This window comes from Leucopleurus acutus (assembly GCF_964270905.1).
Source record: "Leucopleurus acutus genome assembly, chromosome: 12".
Taxonomy (NCBI): Eukaryota; Metazoa; Chordata; class Mammalia; order Artiodactyla; family Delphinidae; genus Leucopleurus; species Leucopleurus acutus.
In genome coordinates this window covers 87,303,210-87,317,208 of record NC_139154.1, presented here as the reverse complement: position 1 = coordinate 87,317,208, position 13,999 = coordinate 87,303,210, and the positions used below count along the sequence as shown (strand labels likewise).

The following is a 13,999-nucleotide window of genomic DNA, read 5'->3' as shown; positions in this document are numbered from 1 at the left end:
GAAAGAGACAAGGAAGAGTTCCCCTACGGATTTCAGAGGGACCATGGCCCTGCCAACATCTTGATTTTGGATTTCTAGCCTCCAGAAATACAAGACAACATATTTCTGTTATTTTAAACCACCCAGTTTGCGGTGCTTTGTTACGGCAGCCTCAGGAAATTCATGCAGGCATTCTACTTGTTTTCTTCTACTGTATATCTGTAGTAATAAGCAAGCTGTGATTTGCTGTCAGCATTTCAAATGGCCTCGCTCAGCCCTTGACCCCTCCAAGACAGCTGTCTGAGTCAAACGTTTCCCAATGTTCTTCTGGAACTCCAGTGTTGAAAAAATTTTGGATGGTACTTAAACACTGCATTTGACTTTTAAAGCAAATTGCATTGCTGAGGGACACTAGTATGGGATTAAAATTAATATCTAACAAGATGAATCGATAGAGAAATGTGCAAAGATAATACAGCTTATCTATCAGCATCTTTTTTCCAGAACAAGATAAGCCCGGAAAATTGGTTCCTGTTAGCTCTAAAGTATCCATATCGACTAAATTCCAGGGAATAATGTACCATTATCTGTTCCAGGAAGGCAGGGGATTCCACCCCAGGAAGGCTTCTTGTGGCAGCAGGCAAAGGAAACAGGCAGAGGATGTAGGGAAGAATGATGAAAACAAATAGCTAGAAATCAGTGATACATCACAATCAATGAAATGTCATTCAGTTATTAAAATAATAAATAATGATGAAGATAAATGTCAAAAGATGGGAACACGATACGATTAAATATTTAGCAATGAAAAGGAACAGAGGAACAAACTGCTGATATAGCATCAGGGATGGATTGCAAAAAATATAATGCTGACAATAAAAGAGTACACGCTCTATGATTCCATTTATAGGATGTTCTCAAACAGGCAAAACTAATCTATGGTGAAAACAATCAGAACAATGGTTCCATTTCTGGAGTGGAGTGGAGAGCAGGGTGGGGACTGATCTGGAAGGGGCATAGAGGAACTTCCTGGAGCGATGAAATGTTCTATCTTGATAAGAGGGGTAGGTCACACGATACATACCTTTGTCAAAACTTAAGAGCTGTGCATTTCATTGTATGTAAATTATACCTCTAAAACTTTTTGGTAAATATTTGAATACAATGGCTTTTAAAACATATTTTCCTTTTAGAAATGTGTCATATGGTCATTGTAGAGATTTGGAAAAAAAATTTTTTTAAGAATTAAGAAGAAAATCTCGGGGGTAGGGGGAGGGATAAATTAGGAGGCTGGGCTTAACATATACAAACTACTATGTATAAAATAGATAACCAACAAGGACCTAATGTATAGCACAGAGAACTATACTCAATATTATGTAATAACCTATAAGGGAAAAGAACCTGAAAAAGAATATATACATAATATATATATAACTGAATTGCTATGCTGTACACCTGAAATTTACATATGGTAAATCAGCTATACTTCAATAAAATAATTTTAAATAATTAAGAAGAAAAATACAACACCCATAACTCCACCATCGAGAGTAAATAATTTTAATATGCTATAAGATGTAAAATAAACGTGTTAGCATAGCAAAGACTAGAGTGAATACATTAATTGTTCTTTACGTTCTTATTACTACTATTTCAAAACCACTGTCATACAAGTAGGGTCTAAAATAAAGTGATGGAAAATAATTGGGAATTACAATATTGTGATTATACTGTATGGTTTTCCTTTCCTTTAAAGAAGCCCTTTATCTGTCCAATAAATAACAGTCATAATGGAAAAACAGGTTCTAGGAGGAAAGATGAGAGCAACTGAGGTAATTTTCCTCAGTGGAAAGCTCACTAAAGGGTCACTTGGTTACTGTCTTCACATGTAGAAAGGCTGCGAGCTTGTTCAGAACAGGAAGAGTGTCCCATTAATTATGGGTCCCCAGAGCCAAAAATCATCACAAAGTAGGGGCACTGTAAACATCTCTGAATAAATGTTGTACATGTCCAGGGAGAACCCATCAAGAACAAATGGATTTTAAAGGACAGCATAAGAGATTTGGTGCAGACACGAGTAAGCCCTTGACTGTCAGAGATGATGAAGAAAATTCTAGAATGTCTAAAGTTAAAAAAAGATGTTAAGAGTATAATACTCTTTGTTCAGGATAGTTTACACATCTATCTTCCTAAAGGGAAGTGTGTAGAGTTGGCGGAATGTCTAGTTCCTCTCCAAGTATGAGATTCTACTTCTATTATTTCTTCCTAGAAGACCAGGGATCAAGCATCACCTGCCTATTGAGAAACTTTATTTGGGCAGGAGAAGGAGAGCAGGTGGCCAGCCTCAGGTACAGCCACGTTTGTAGCTGAAAGGCTCAGCTTCCACAGCAGCAGTGAGCTTTATGGAACTCTCAAAGGGATCCAATTCCCTGCCTGTCCCTGAGATCAGGTAACCAAGCTCTGAGGAGTCCAGTCACAGCCAACAGCAAGAGGCAGATGACAAGTGTTTCTTAGCTGATGAGCCTGAAATGATGGGGTTACACAAAGTGTGGACAGCGGTCATCTCCTAGTGGAGGAAGCTGCGGGATTTTGAGTTTTTCCTTTTTATTTGCCTACAATTTCTAAAATGAACATGTAGTGTTTCTGCAGAGAGAAAACTATAACTTGTTTCTGTATCTCAGGATGTTAGAAGGATTCAAAGGAGTCCCTCTTTGAATTAATTTTCAGGGTCAGGTTACTCACCACCCCTGAAAGAAGTTAAAATGGTGTTTTCGAAAAAAGAAACTGTCTTTCCATTTCCTCGTCCCTCTCCTCTGATGAGCAAACAACTCTTTGTATAAGGCAACAGTCCCTGAGTACACATCCTGTACCTGTCTGCAGCTGGCACCAGGGAGGGTGAGGCACGTCTCCAACTTACCATGACTTTTACTATGTCAGGATCAGAGTTCAGTCAGCCAAGCAGAAGTTTCTCTGTGATAAAAGCAGAAGGGACATTACTGTGATAAGAGAAGTGTCATTAAAATCATTAATCAGGATGACGTACAATTTGCACAAAGTTAAGGCACAGGGAAATAACACCCAATTTCATCAAAAGGCCAGCTACTGATTAGCCAAAGAGACAAGGGCCAGGCTAATCATTAGAGAGAAACTGTGCTAAGGGGCGAGTTAATTACGCCAACAAAATACTGTCCTACCTGCTCTTCTGTTTGGAGATAACACATTACAGAAATCATTCCTCTTGCTTAGTTAGGGTGAGGTACATTGCTTGTACTCAAGCCAAACCTAGATTCTGAACTGGAAGCTCTAGTGGATCAGAAGAGGTGCCTCTCGGAGAGAAAAGAGAATCCGACTGCAACAGGGAAAGCACTGCACTCCAGCCTTTACCCTAAATGAGGGAGTGTGTGTGTGTGCGCGCGCGCATTTGTGTATAATGACAGGCCACTGGCCCAACCAACATTAGACTTTTCATTTCCCAATGACCACTTTCACTGCCACCATCTCAGGACTTAAAGGTGCTTCTTCCCTTTAAGCTGCAGCCTTACACGCTCAGCTTGGCCCTCAGTTCTCTTCAACACCCCCTCCTTCAGCAAGAAGCCTGGAGCCATCACTCATTTATTCAGTCGTTTAGAATGCAAGAAATGTCTTTATTGAAGGCAGGCCTCTGAGGAGCAGGCCAACTGGCTTCCTGTTTCCACATCCAGGTCTTATGGAAAAGGTTCCTTTCCTGAGCATTTAGTTAGATGCTTGATACTCAAAGAATCATCCCAGAACCAGAAGCATGGGCATCACGTGGGAGCTTCTTATAAGTGCAGAATCCCAGGGCTTCCCTGGTTGCGCAGTGGTTGAGAATCTGCCTGCTAATGCAGGGGACACAGGTTCGAGCCCTGGTCTGGGAGGATCCCACATGCCGCGGAGCAACTAGGCTCGTGAGTCACAACTACTGAGCCTGCGCGTCTGGAGCCTGTGCTCCGCAACAAGAGAGGCGGTGATAGCGAGAGGCCCGCGCACCGCGATGAAGAGTGGCCCCCGCTCGCCGCAACTAGAGAAAGTCCTGAGAAAGTCCTCGCACAGAAACGAAGACCCAACACAGCCAAAAATAAATAAATAAAAAAGATTTAAAAAATAAATTAAAAAAATTTTTACAAAGTGCAGAGTCCCAGGCCGCCACTCCAGACCTACTGCCAGAATATGCGTTTTAACAAGACTCCCTGAATATCTGTCCACACAGTGGTTTGAAAAGCACTGGCCTAGATAACCCTGCCAGGCAGCCCTTTTCAATCGTTCTCCCAGAATAACTACATCCTTCTTGCCCCACTTTATCACCAACTGAGTTATGTTTGGCCACGTTCATTCTTCATCTTCCACTTTCTGAGGCTTAGCTCATTCTTCCTTGTTTCCCATCACTCACTACAGGCTTATCTCCTATGACCTAGGGGTCAATCCCTTCCTACGGGGAATGTCCACTGGCTCTGGGGCACAGCCGGAGCAAAGGTGCAGAGGTGGGAATGAGCAGTGGCTTCAGGGACAAGAAGGTGATGAGGCTGCTGGAGCAGAGGGCTCCTTACAGGGAAGGCTCAGAGATACGGGTGGAAAAGCAGGTGGGGAACTGATTACCAAGGGCCCTGTACGTGCACCTGAGGAGTCTGACTTATACTGTAGGAATGGGAAAACAGTGAAAAGGTTTGGGTTTTGCAGAGAAATGATGTAAGACAAAATATATTTCAGCAAGTTACTATACTAGAGGGTAGACTAGAGTCAGAGACAAGGGGTCAGGAAGGCTCGAGGTATTAGTACAGGAACAAAGATCTGCACTAAAACAGAGGCAAAGATCTGGGTAGGATGTGGCCCCTGGAATAGGATAGACACATGAGATATTTGGAAGGAAGACTTTATTGGATTTAGTGGCTCCTAAACTATATGGATTTATTCATTCAATCACTAAATATTCATAACACACCTCTATATCCCAGACACTGTTCTAGTTGATAGAGATAATACAGTGAATAAGACAAAGAACCTGCCTTCACGGAGCTTACAATGTACCAGGAAAGACAGACAACAAACAAACAAATGAATACGTAAGACAATTTCTGATACCAGTAAGATGAAGATACAACAGGATAATGGTATAGAAGAGGGATTGGCAAACTTCAGCTCGGGGCCAAATTCTATCTTTCTACAGTCTACAAGCTAAGAATGGTTTTTTACATTTTCAACGGTTGATCAAAAGGATAATATTTTATGACACATTAAATTATATAAAATTCAAATTTCAGTGGTGGCTTGAGCAAAGCTTTCTGGAAATACTGAGAGTCATTATTCAATGAGCTAGAAATGTTTTACTAAAGGAAAAAACTGTATCACACTTGAACACAGGGTGCTTTTAGCCAGACAATTTATTTTAAAACTTGGACAGCACACAGCATAAGTCCATTTATATAAAGACAGCTGTTGTATATTTATTATTTACTAGTACCAACTGAGTTTCTAAATAGATTTTAGAAATGAATGCAGTAAAAGGCACCCTTTGATTCTTTCATTAGATGTCAGGTAATACGTGTAAAGTGAACCCACACACATGCTTACTAGCACAGTATCTGGCACCTCAATAACTCTTGGCAAGAATGGGGGAAGGAATCGAACACCCCCCTCTCCCAATAGAGGACTGCTGTAGGCCTCTTCTTAATTGCGCAGAATAATCAGCCTCCAGAGGATGAAAGGCCCTTCTACCTGAACTCCATCCCTAAAAGGCCACCCGCACGTCCGCAGGCCTGCAGAGCCAAGGATTCTTTATAGGAATCCTCTTCTGCCTCAACCTCCTTGATTCATTTGCTCTTTCTCTCGGAAGGCCAGCCTACAGTCACATAAACTGACCAGTGTGATCGAGTTCACAACGACTCAGACTTTGTATTGGGGTTGTACAAGCTCCTTTGTGGCTCACAAGGGGGCAAATAATTAGCAACTTGCCTCAGTCTTTACATCTGTGAAATGCAGACACACTCAGTCTTGGGTGTCGCTCAAATGACCTTAAAAGCATCAGGACACTTCAAGATGGAAAGATGAAGGCTGAAGGGACCATATGTTTGCGATGCCTTTTAAAAAAAAAACTATGGGTTATGCAGTGGGTGGGAAACTGCATCTTCTTTATAATATGGGAACTCCTCACCTAGGGCTCAGGACAGGATTCCTGAAGATTTTAGGACATAGTTTTAGAGCAACTGAAAGAAAGCTGGGAACTAAATGTAAGAGACTTATCCCAATGGCAGTTACATAAGGGAATAATAAGTTATAAATAAGTTCAACCTATTTCAAGTAAGATTACATACACTTTCAGAAATAATTTATGATGAATTCATAAAGAAAAATTAGGTATGTCGAGAACACATCCCTACTGTTTTCCTCTAGTATGTCCAGAAGGATAATAATTACACTACCCTGCATTCTGCCCTATTGTATCACTGCCCGAAATTGGCAAGCCAGGTACTGACTCAAGCATAAAGTTTCTCCTGTCCTTATGGCAGACTGCAGGTATGTGAACAAGGCCCTGACTCCTGGTAATATTTCAGTAGGCCATATAGGCAGCAGTGTGGTGCATTCCTCCCCACTCACCCAGAATTTGGAAAGCAGGCAAATCAGACTCACTAGTAAAATCAGTAAATGATCATCAAAACAAACATATGCAAACTCATCTCAAGGAGAAAGAATGGCTTCCGAGATGAAGCTAGCTTGCTGAAGGGTATTAAGACATATTTAAAGAAAAATTGTGTCCATCAACAATGCAAGCTCAACCCAAAACCATCAGAGAAGAGTACTTTGAAATATTTATCAAAACCCTGGCCTCAAGAAAGGGTGGCTTGGCCCCACGATCAATGGTTCAGGCGCCAGACATTTCCCCACTATGAAGATGAATTTTATCCATTTAAAACTCTTTGTTTTGATTCCTCGGGTGCCAAGCAACCTCTGGACTAGAGTTTGGCTTCCCATGTGGACCTGTCTACTAAGCACTGGAGTATGAGGATTTTTGTCTAAGTAACAGTTATATTTCTCAACATAAATAAATTAGCGTGTGCAAGCATATGTGTGATAAGCCTATAAATATGAACCCGTCCCTGAGAGGTGAACCCCTTCCTGATGTGCTAACAAATACAATTTCTCTGGTACTGCTGGATGCGGCACCATGAGGAATTCACCCCAGTACCACATGCTCTCCTCGAGACCCCGACATAACTTGGCAGCCTGCATTCAGATTCATAACATTGACTCACATGCCAGGACAGGCAACCTCCACCTTCATCGTGAAGGGATCTGATGTCCTTGTGACACATTCTTACTGAATCCTTCTCCTCCCTGGAAGATCACATGTGAGTGAGTCATTCACCATTTTTCTTTGGTACGTGGTTTCATTTTACATCCCACAGGATGACAAATTTAAACATTTAGTCTGTGGCTCTGTGGAGTGCAAGTGGGCCCCACCCAGGCACTAAAGGTTTTTAAAACTGTCTATGAAATGGGAACATGAAAGCAACTCTTTTTCCTTGGAACTCAGATTCTTCTAAAGGTAAAGGATGGACTTCCCTGGTGGCACAGTGGGTAAGAAGACTCTGCGCTCCCAATGCAGGGGGCCTGGGTTTGATCCCTGGTCAGGGAACTAGATCTCACATGCATGCCGCAACTAAGAGTTCTCATGGCACAACTAAGGAGCACACGTGCCGCAACTAAGGAGCCTGCCTGCCACAACTAAGACCCGGCACAACCTAATAAATAAATAAATAATAAAAACAAAGGAAATTTTGTTGCCGGGATGGCGTTTTCATTTTCAAACATTTAATCCAAGGCAAAGTGTGCAAGCCAAATGAATGGAAAGTTGGAAACCTATTTGTTAAGCAATTACAGGGAAGAATCTATTCCAACCCATCATCTGGCAAGTAACTTATTAACAGTCTTTTGTCCAAATTTTAGCCACTTATTCATAGCATTGTTGGAAACAGTAATAATAATTTCAATCCACAAATAATTAAAAAACACAGGTTTTACATAGAATTTAAAACATCCCCACTCCTTCTCTACCATTCCTACATCATGCCAAAGTCTATTAAAGTTTTCGACTCTGATTCCTTTGTCCAAAAGGCAGGGAGAAGGAGGGAAGGAACATTTATTAAACACTCCTCTACATGATCTTAATCTACCCAGTAACCTTTGGAATCATGATATTATCTCCACTTTACAAACCAACTGGGTGATATAATAATGAAAGCTGGCTATGGTGAGTTCTATATTGTATCAAGAGATAAGATTAGAAAAATAAAAAGAGCAATGAGGTGGCTTTAATGATTGCTGGAGAGCTGGTTGGGCCCTGCACTCTTAGTTCAATGCTTGCTTTGCTACATGTCCTTTCTACTTCACATAATACCTCAGTGTCACCTCCCCAGGCATAAGCTTCAAGCAGGGCACAAATCAATGCATATTCTAATAAATTTTATAAGTGTTTCTCTGGGTACTGTATTCAGCTTCATAATATAAGGCTTCAAATTTTCCTAAGTAATTTTCTTTCATTATCTGAGTGACTCCAAATGCTACCTGTGGACTGGAGATCTTTGGAATTCTGGTTGGCTGTTTTTTTTGTTGGTGGTGGTGTTTTTAAATTATTCTGCCTTTTAACTGCGGACAAACTTCCCCTTGTCCTCTCAGGCTAGTGACCGTAGAAACAAGAAGCTGATGCACTGGTAACACCAATTATTGCTCTCAATCATGGAACTGATAGGATAGTTTCACTGATGTTTCACGCTCATTCATTCAACAAATATGATCTGAATGCCTGCCCCAGGCTAGGTACCATTCTAGGTGCTAAAAGGCACACCTTCATCACCCCGTCTATTCCCTTCATACAGAAAATTATCCCCTGTGCCTTGTCTGTTCAAGAGTAGCCTATGAGTAAAAAAAATCCTGCAGGTGGTTGGCGAGAGCTCTGCTGAACTTCCTTCCCATTGCAAGGACTCTACAACCTTTCTGAAGGCTCATCTCCTAGCCTTTAATCTCCTCCTTCTGGTCCTGGGGTTCACTCCGCCGTGCGACAGCCTCTGCCACTGCTCAGCATCAGGAATGCTGGCCTTGTATTCCTTGTCATGTGTGCTGGAGCTGGAGGGACTTTATTTTTAAATAAATATTTATTGACCATTTAGTTATACTGTGCGCCTGGGTCCTTTATCAATACTCTATCTTTTCGCCTTCTCATTGTACAGTGAACTGGGCATGATAACTTAAATTTTAGAAAAGTTAAGCATGATGCCCAAAGTCACTCATGTAGCGGGTGGTAGGAGCTGTGTTTTCAGTCACAGCCGTGACCCTAGAGACCTTTATACTATACCACGTTAAATGCAGGCATGTGTACACACATGTACCATTATGCATTAGGGCAGGCGTAATGCTAGAAGCTTTTAGAGTAATAATGGAATCAAAACTTTAAATTGTCACTTCTTTTGCTGACCTAAATACTTTCTTCTTCTTCATGTCTTTAACAAGCTGGATGCAAAATAAAACAACAACAAAAACATTCCTCTCCCAGACTTATCCATTGGAAACTAGACCACACTTTGACTGGCAGACAGCTCCCAGTCAACAGTGTTGATTACAAGACTGTTGGCTATTTGAAGAGACCATATTTCTAACCCCACACGCCCCTGCCCTAGTTCAGCCGTCCAGCCTTTCCAGTGGGAGAACAAGGCAACATGGCTCTGTGACAGTGTCTCTTGGAGCTGACACGTGGCCAGAGTTGTGCCATTTCCAGCTGAGAGGGACATAAGGAGTCCATCCAGGCGCATTCTGTGCTTCTCCCCCCCATAATAGGGCCCAGAATCCTGTACTCAGTGCAGGGGTTCCAACCACAATATGAAAGTACCCCAAGTGCAGCCTGCTTCAGACTGACTGATGCATCACACCCTTGGGATAGTTTGAGTCCAGTGTCAAAGGTTTAAAATAATGGACCCATTTGGTTATGTTTATCCTAATGTCAGCAATATTTAGACTCTCCAGTGTACACGAGTAGGGAGAGAGAGAAGGGATGCTAGAAATAGCTCTTCCGGCTTATGCTACGGACCGAAAACAGCACGGGCTTTCATTCAAAGTCTAACATGGGTTTGGCGCAACTCTGACATGTTTTCCCAAGCCCCAGATGCCAGTTTACTTATGCTATTAGAGGCAGTGCCCCTCCAGAATTAAATCACAACTATTCTTTTGATCTCCCAGAGTTGATTTTTCCCCCCATTTCAGATCAAAACGTCTAGCAAACCACAGGTGAGAGAGCAATCCAAGGCCATGATGTAAGTACACAAAGAAAGAGGGAGTAGAAATGGAGCGGAAATGCCTGCCCCAGAAAGAGCTCATTTCCACCAGTGCTGGATTTTAAGGGTAGAGAAGGCTACAGAGAGCGCCCAGCCCACCCCTTCATGTAGACATGAGATAGCCCTGTCTACAGGTAAGTGGTGGGTTCGCCTCTGGGTAACATGCGTGGTAATAACGTGTTGGATTCATTCACTGACCCAAGGTCTGGCAGGTGCTGGCAGCATGGGTGGGACAGGTTCACACTAGTACAGGAGAATCCGTGCCGTCCTTATGATGGGAAACACCCATGGGAAGGTCCAAATCTGAGGGTGGTGCAGCCAACGCCACAGTCCAACTGGGGTTTATTTCTCACCCACATAGGAGAATATATTCTCCACCCTGAAGTAGACAGAGATTTCTTAGATAGGACACAAAAAAGTACTAGCCATAAAAGCCAATATTGACAAGATTCATCAAAATAAAAAAGGTTTGCTCAGTAAAAGACACTATTAAGAAAATGAACAGAAGAGCCATAGATTGGGGAAAAATACTCACTGCACATACATCTGACAAAGGACTTGAATCAAGAGTATATAAAGAACTAAAAATCGTAACACAAGGATGAACAAGGCAATTTTTTAAATGGAAGGCTTGAACAGACACTTCACAAACGATATATGAATGATCAGTAAGTATATGAAAACATGCTTGTTATTGGTTATGCAGAAAATACAAATTAAAACCACAATGAGATACCATTTCACATCCCCTAAAATGGTGAAAAAAAAAGGGGGGGCGGCTTCCCTGGTGGCGCGGTGGTTGGGAGTCCGCCTGCCGGTGCAGGGGACACGGGTTCATGCCCCGGTCCGGGAAGATCCCACATGCCGCAGAGCAGCTGGTCCCGTGAGCCATGGCCGCTGAGCCTGCGCGTCCGGAGCCTGTGCTCCACAACGGGAGAGGCCACAACAGTGAGAGGCCCGTGTACCGCAAAAAAAAAAAAAAAAAACGGAAAACAAAAACCGGACATCATTAAATGTTAGAGAAGATATACAGCAACTGAAACTTTCAAACACTGTGAACTTGAGAGAACTATTCGGCAGTTTAAAATAAGGTTAAAGATGAATCTACCCTTTGACTCAGGATTCCATCTCTTATTTACCCAAGATAAGTGAAAACCCATATCCACAAAAACACTTGGGCAAGAGTGCTCACATGAGCCCTGTTCACAACCGCTCCAAACTGGAGACAGCTCAATATTCAACAAATTGCAGAATATTCATGCAATGGAATACTATTCAGTAAACTACTGATATAGGGATAACATGGATGAATCTAAAATATTATTCTGAGTGAATGAAGCCAAATAAAGTGTTTATATGAAATTCTAGAAAAAACAAAGCTAATGTATAATGCCAGAAAGCAAAAAATGGTTGCCTAGGGTCAGGGGTTGGCGGGTGGTGGTGAGGCGGAGGGGATATACCTGCCCAGGAGCATGAGGAAAGGAACTTTAGGGGGTGACTGAAATCTTCCTTATCTTGACTGGGGCAGTGGTACCCAGCTGTATACATTTGTCAAAACTCATTGAACTCACCTCACACCCATTAGGATGGCTACTACTAAAACAAAACAAAATGGGACTTCCCTGGCAGTCCAATGGTTAAGACTCTGAGCTTCCACTGCAGGGGGTGCAGGTTCGATCCCTGTCAGGGAACTAAGATCCCACATGGTGCGGCCAAAAAACAGAAACAAAAACAAAAACAAAACAAAACAGAAAATAACAAGTGTCAGTGAAGATGTGGAGAAACCGGATCCCTTGTGTACTGCTGGCAGGAGTGTAAAATAGTACAGCCACTTTGGAAAACAGCATGGTGGTTCCTTGAAAAGTTAAAAATAGAGTAATTACTATGTGATCCAGCAATTCCACTTATGGGTATATGTATTCTAGGTATATACAATCTGGATATATATATATATATATATATGTATGTATGTATCTTTCAAAAACATTGAAAGCAGGGACTGAAAGAGATATTTGTATATCCATGTTCACAGTAGCACTATTCAAAATAGCCAAAAGATGGAAGCAACCCATGTGTCAGCTGACAGATGAATGGATAAACACAATGTGGTACATACACACAATGGAATACTATTCAGCCTTAAAAAGAAAGGAAATTTGACATGTGCCACAACATGGATGGACCTTGAGGACATTACGCTAAGTGAAATAAGCCAGACACATAAAGATCAATACTGTATGATTCCACTTATATTAGGTACTTAGTCAAACTCATAAAACAGGAGGTAGAATGGTAGTGCCAGGGGGTGAGAGAAAGGGAGGAAAAGGAGTTACAGTTTAGCAGGTACAGAGTTGCAGTTCCGCAAGATGAAAAGAGTGGTGGTGATAGTCGCAAAACAATGTAAATGCGTTGAACGCCACTAAACTGAACCCCTAAAAATAGTTAGGATGGTAAATTTTACCTTACGTATTTTACCACAATTTTTTTAAAATAATTTTTTTCCAATAAAAATTGAATTTTATTTTATTTTTTTATACAGCAGGTTCTTATTAGTTATCTATTTTATACATATTAGTGTATATAGGTCAATCCCCATCTCCCAATTCATCCCACCGCCGCCCCACCCCGCTTTCCCCGCTTGGTGTCCATACGTTTATTCTCTGCGTCTGTGTCTCTATTTCTGTCCTGCAAACCGGTTCATCTGTACCACTTTTCTAGGTTCCACATATATGCATTAATATACGATATTTGTTTTTCTCTTTCTGTCTTACTTCACTCTGTATGACAGTCTCTAGATCCATCCACGTCTCTACAAATGACCCAATTTCGTTTCTTTTTATGGCTTTGTAATATTCCATTGTACATATGTGCCACATCTTCTTTATCTTACGTGCATTTTACCACAATTTTTAAAAAAATAATTTTTTAAAAAATAAAAAAAAAACCTCCTTGAACTAAGCACTTAAGATCTGTGCATTTTTTGTATGTAAATTACACTTCAATAAGATAATAAACATGTCTACAGCCAAAAGTATATGATTAAGATAACACACACCTATACAGCTTTGTAGGCTGACAGTGGCCTCTCAGGGGAAGTCTGCTGCTGTTCTCTTTCATTTAGCAATACCCACTCAAAGGCAAAGTCCAACTCAGTGGAATCCAAAAATCCATACAGCTTTTGCACAGCATCACGGGTAAAACCATGGCTCCTCAGGCATAACAACTATTCAAAGAGAAAAATCTGTTCGGCATAGTTAAGCTTTGCCCCAGGTTACACTGTTTTCCCGATCCATTTTCCGAGTTATTTTAGAATTAGAGGCCCTCAAGGTAATGTGAAAGGTCACTTAATTCCATGTTCCCCTTCAGAAATACCATAAGTAAACTATTCCAGGCAAGTAAGACTCTAAGACAGGAAGCCCACTAGCTGTTCACCTAGGATGATCACAAAGCTACTGGTGCTGATGTCCAGTTCTTGTCTCTTCTATCACCAGAGCTTCTGTATGTCCATCTGCACCTGGGTTACCTGGACCCCTCCTTATGAATCACAAACAACAGGCCGCATATTTTGAGACCCAAATTTCAAGGTTGACCAGTACTCTTGATCTCCTGTCTTGTCTCAGCCATCACAAGTCTTAGGGGTAAACAAGGGGAGCGCCTCATCAGAAAAAAGAACCCTGCAT

At 41.6% G+C, this 13,999-nt stretch overlaps 1 protein-coding gene across 2 annotated transcripts in view; it reads right to left on the bottom strand.

Annotated features, from left to right (window-relative positions):
* Window positions 1-13,999, bottom strand: part of ANXA4 (annexin A4) — a 73,545-nt gene that overhangs the window by 43,129 nt on the left and 16,417 nt on the right. The window contains exons 1-2 of one of the 2 annotated variants that reach the window (XM_082851899.1): window positions 3,177-3,350; window positions 2,900-2,952 (exon numbers count right to left, since the gene is read on the bottom strand). In XM_082851899.1, the coding sequence (XP_082708025.1) occupies window positions 2,900-2,902 (3 nt within the window). In that variant the 5' untranslated portion in view covers window positions 2,903-2,952; window positions 3,177-3,350. Of the gene's footprint in view, window positions 1-2,899; window positions 2,953-3,176; window positions 3,351-13,999 lie in introns of those variants that run through there. The other variant, XM_082851898.1, reaches the window with a different exon arrangement.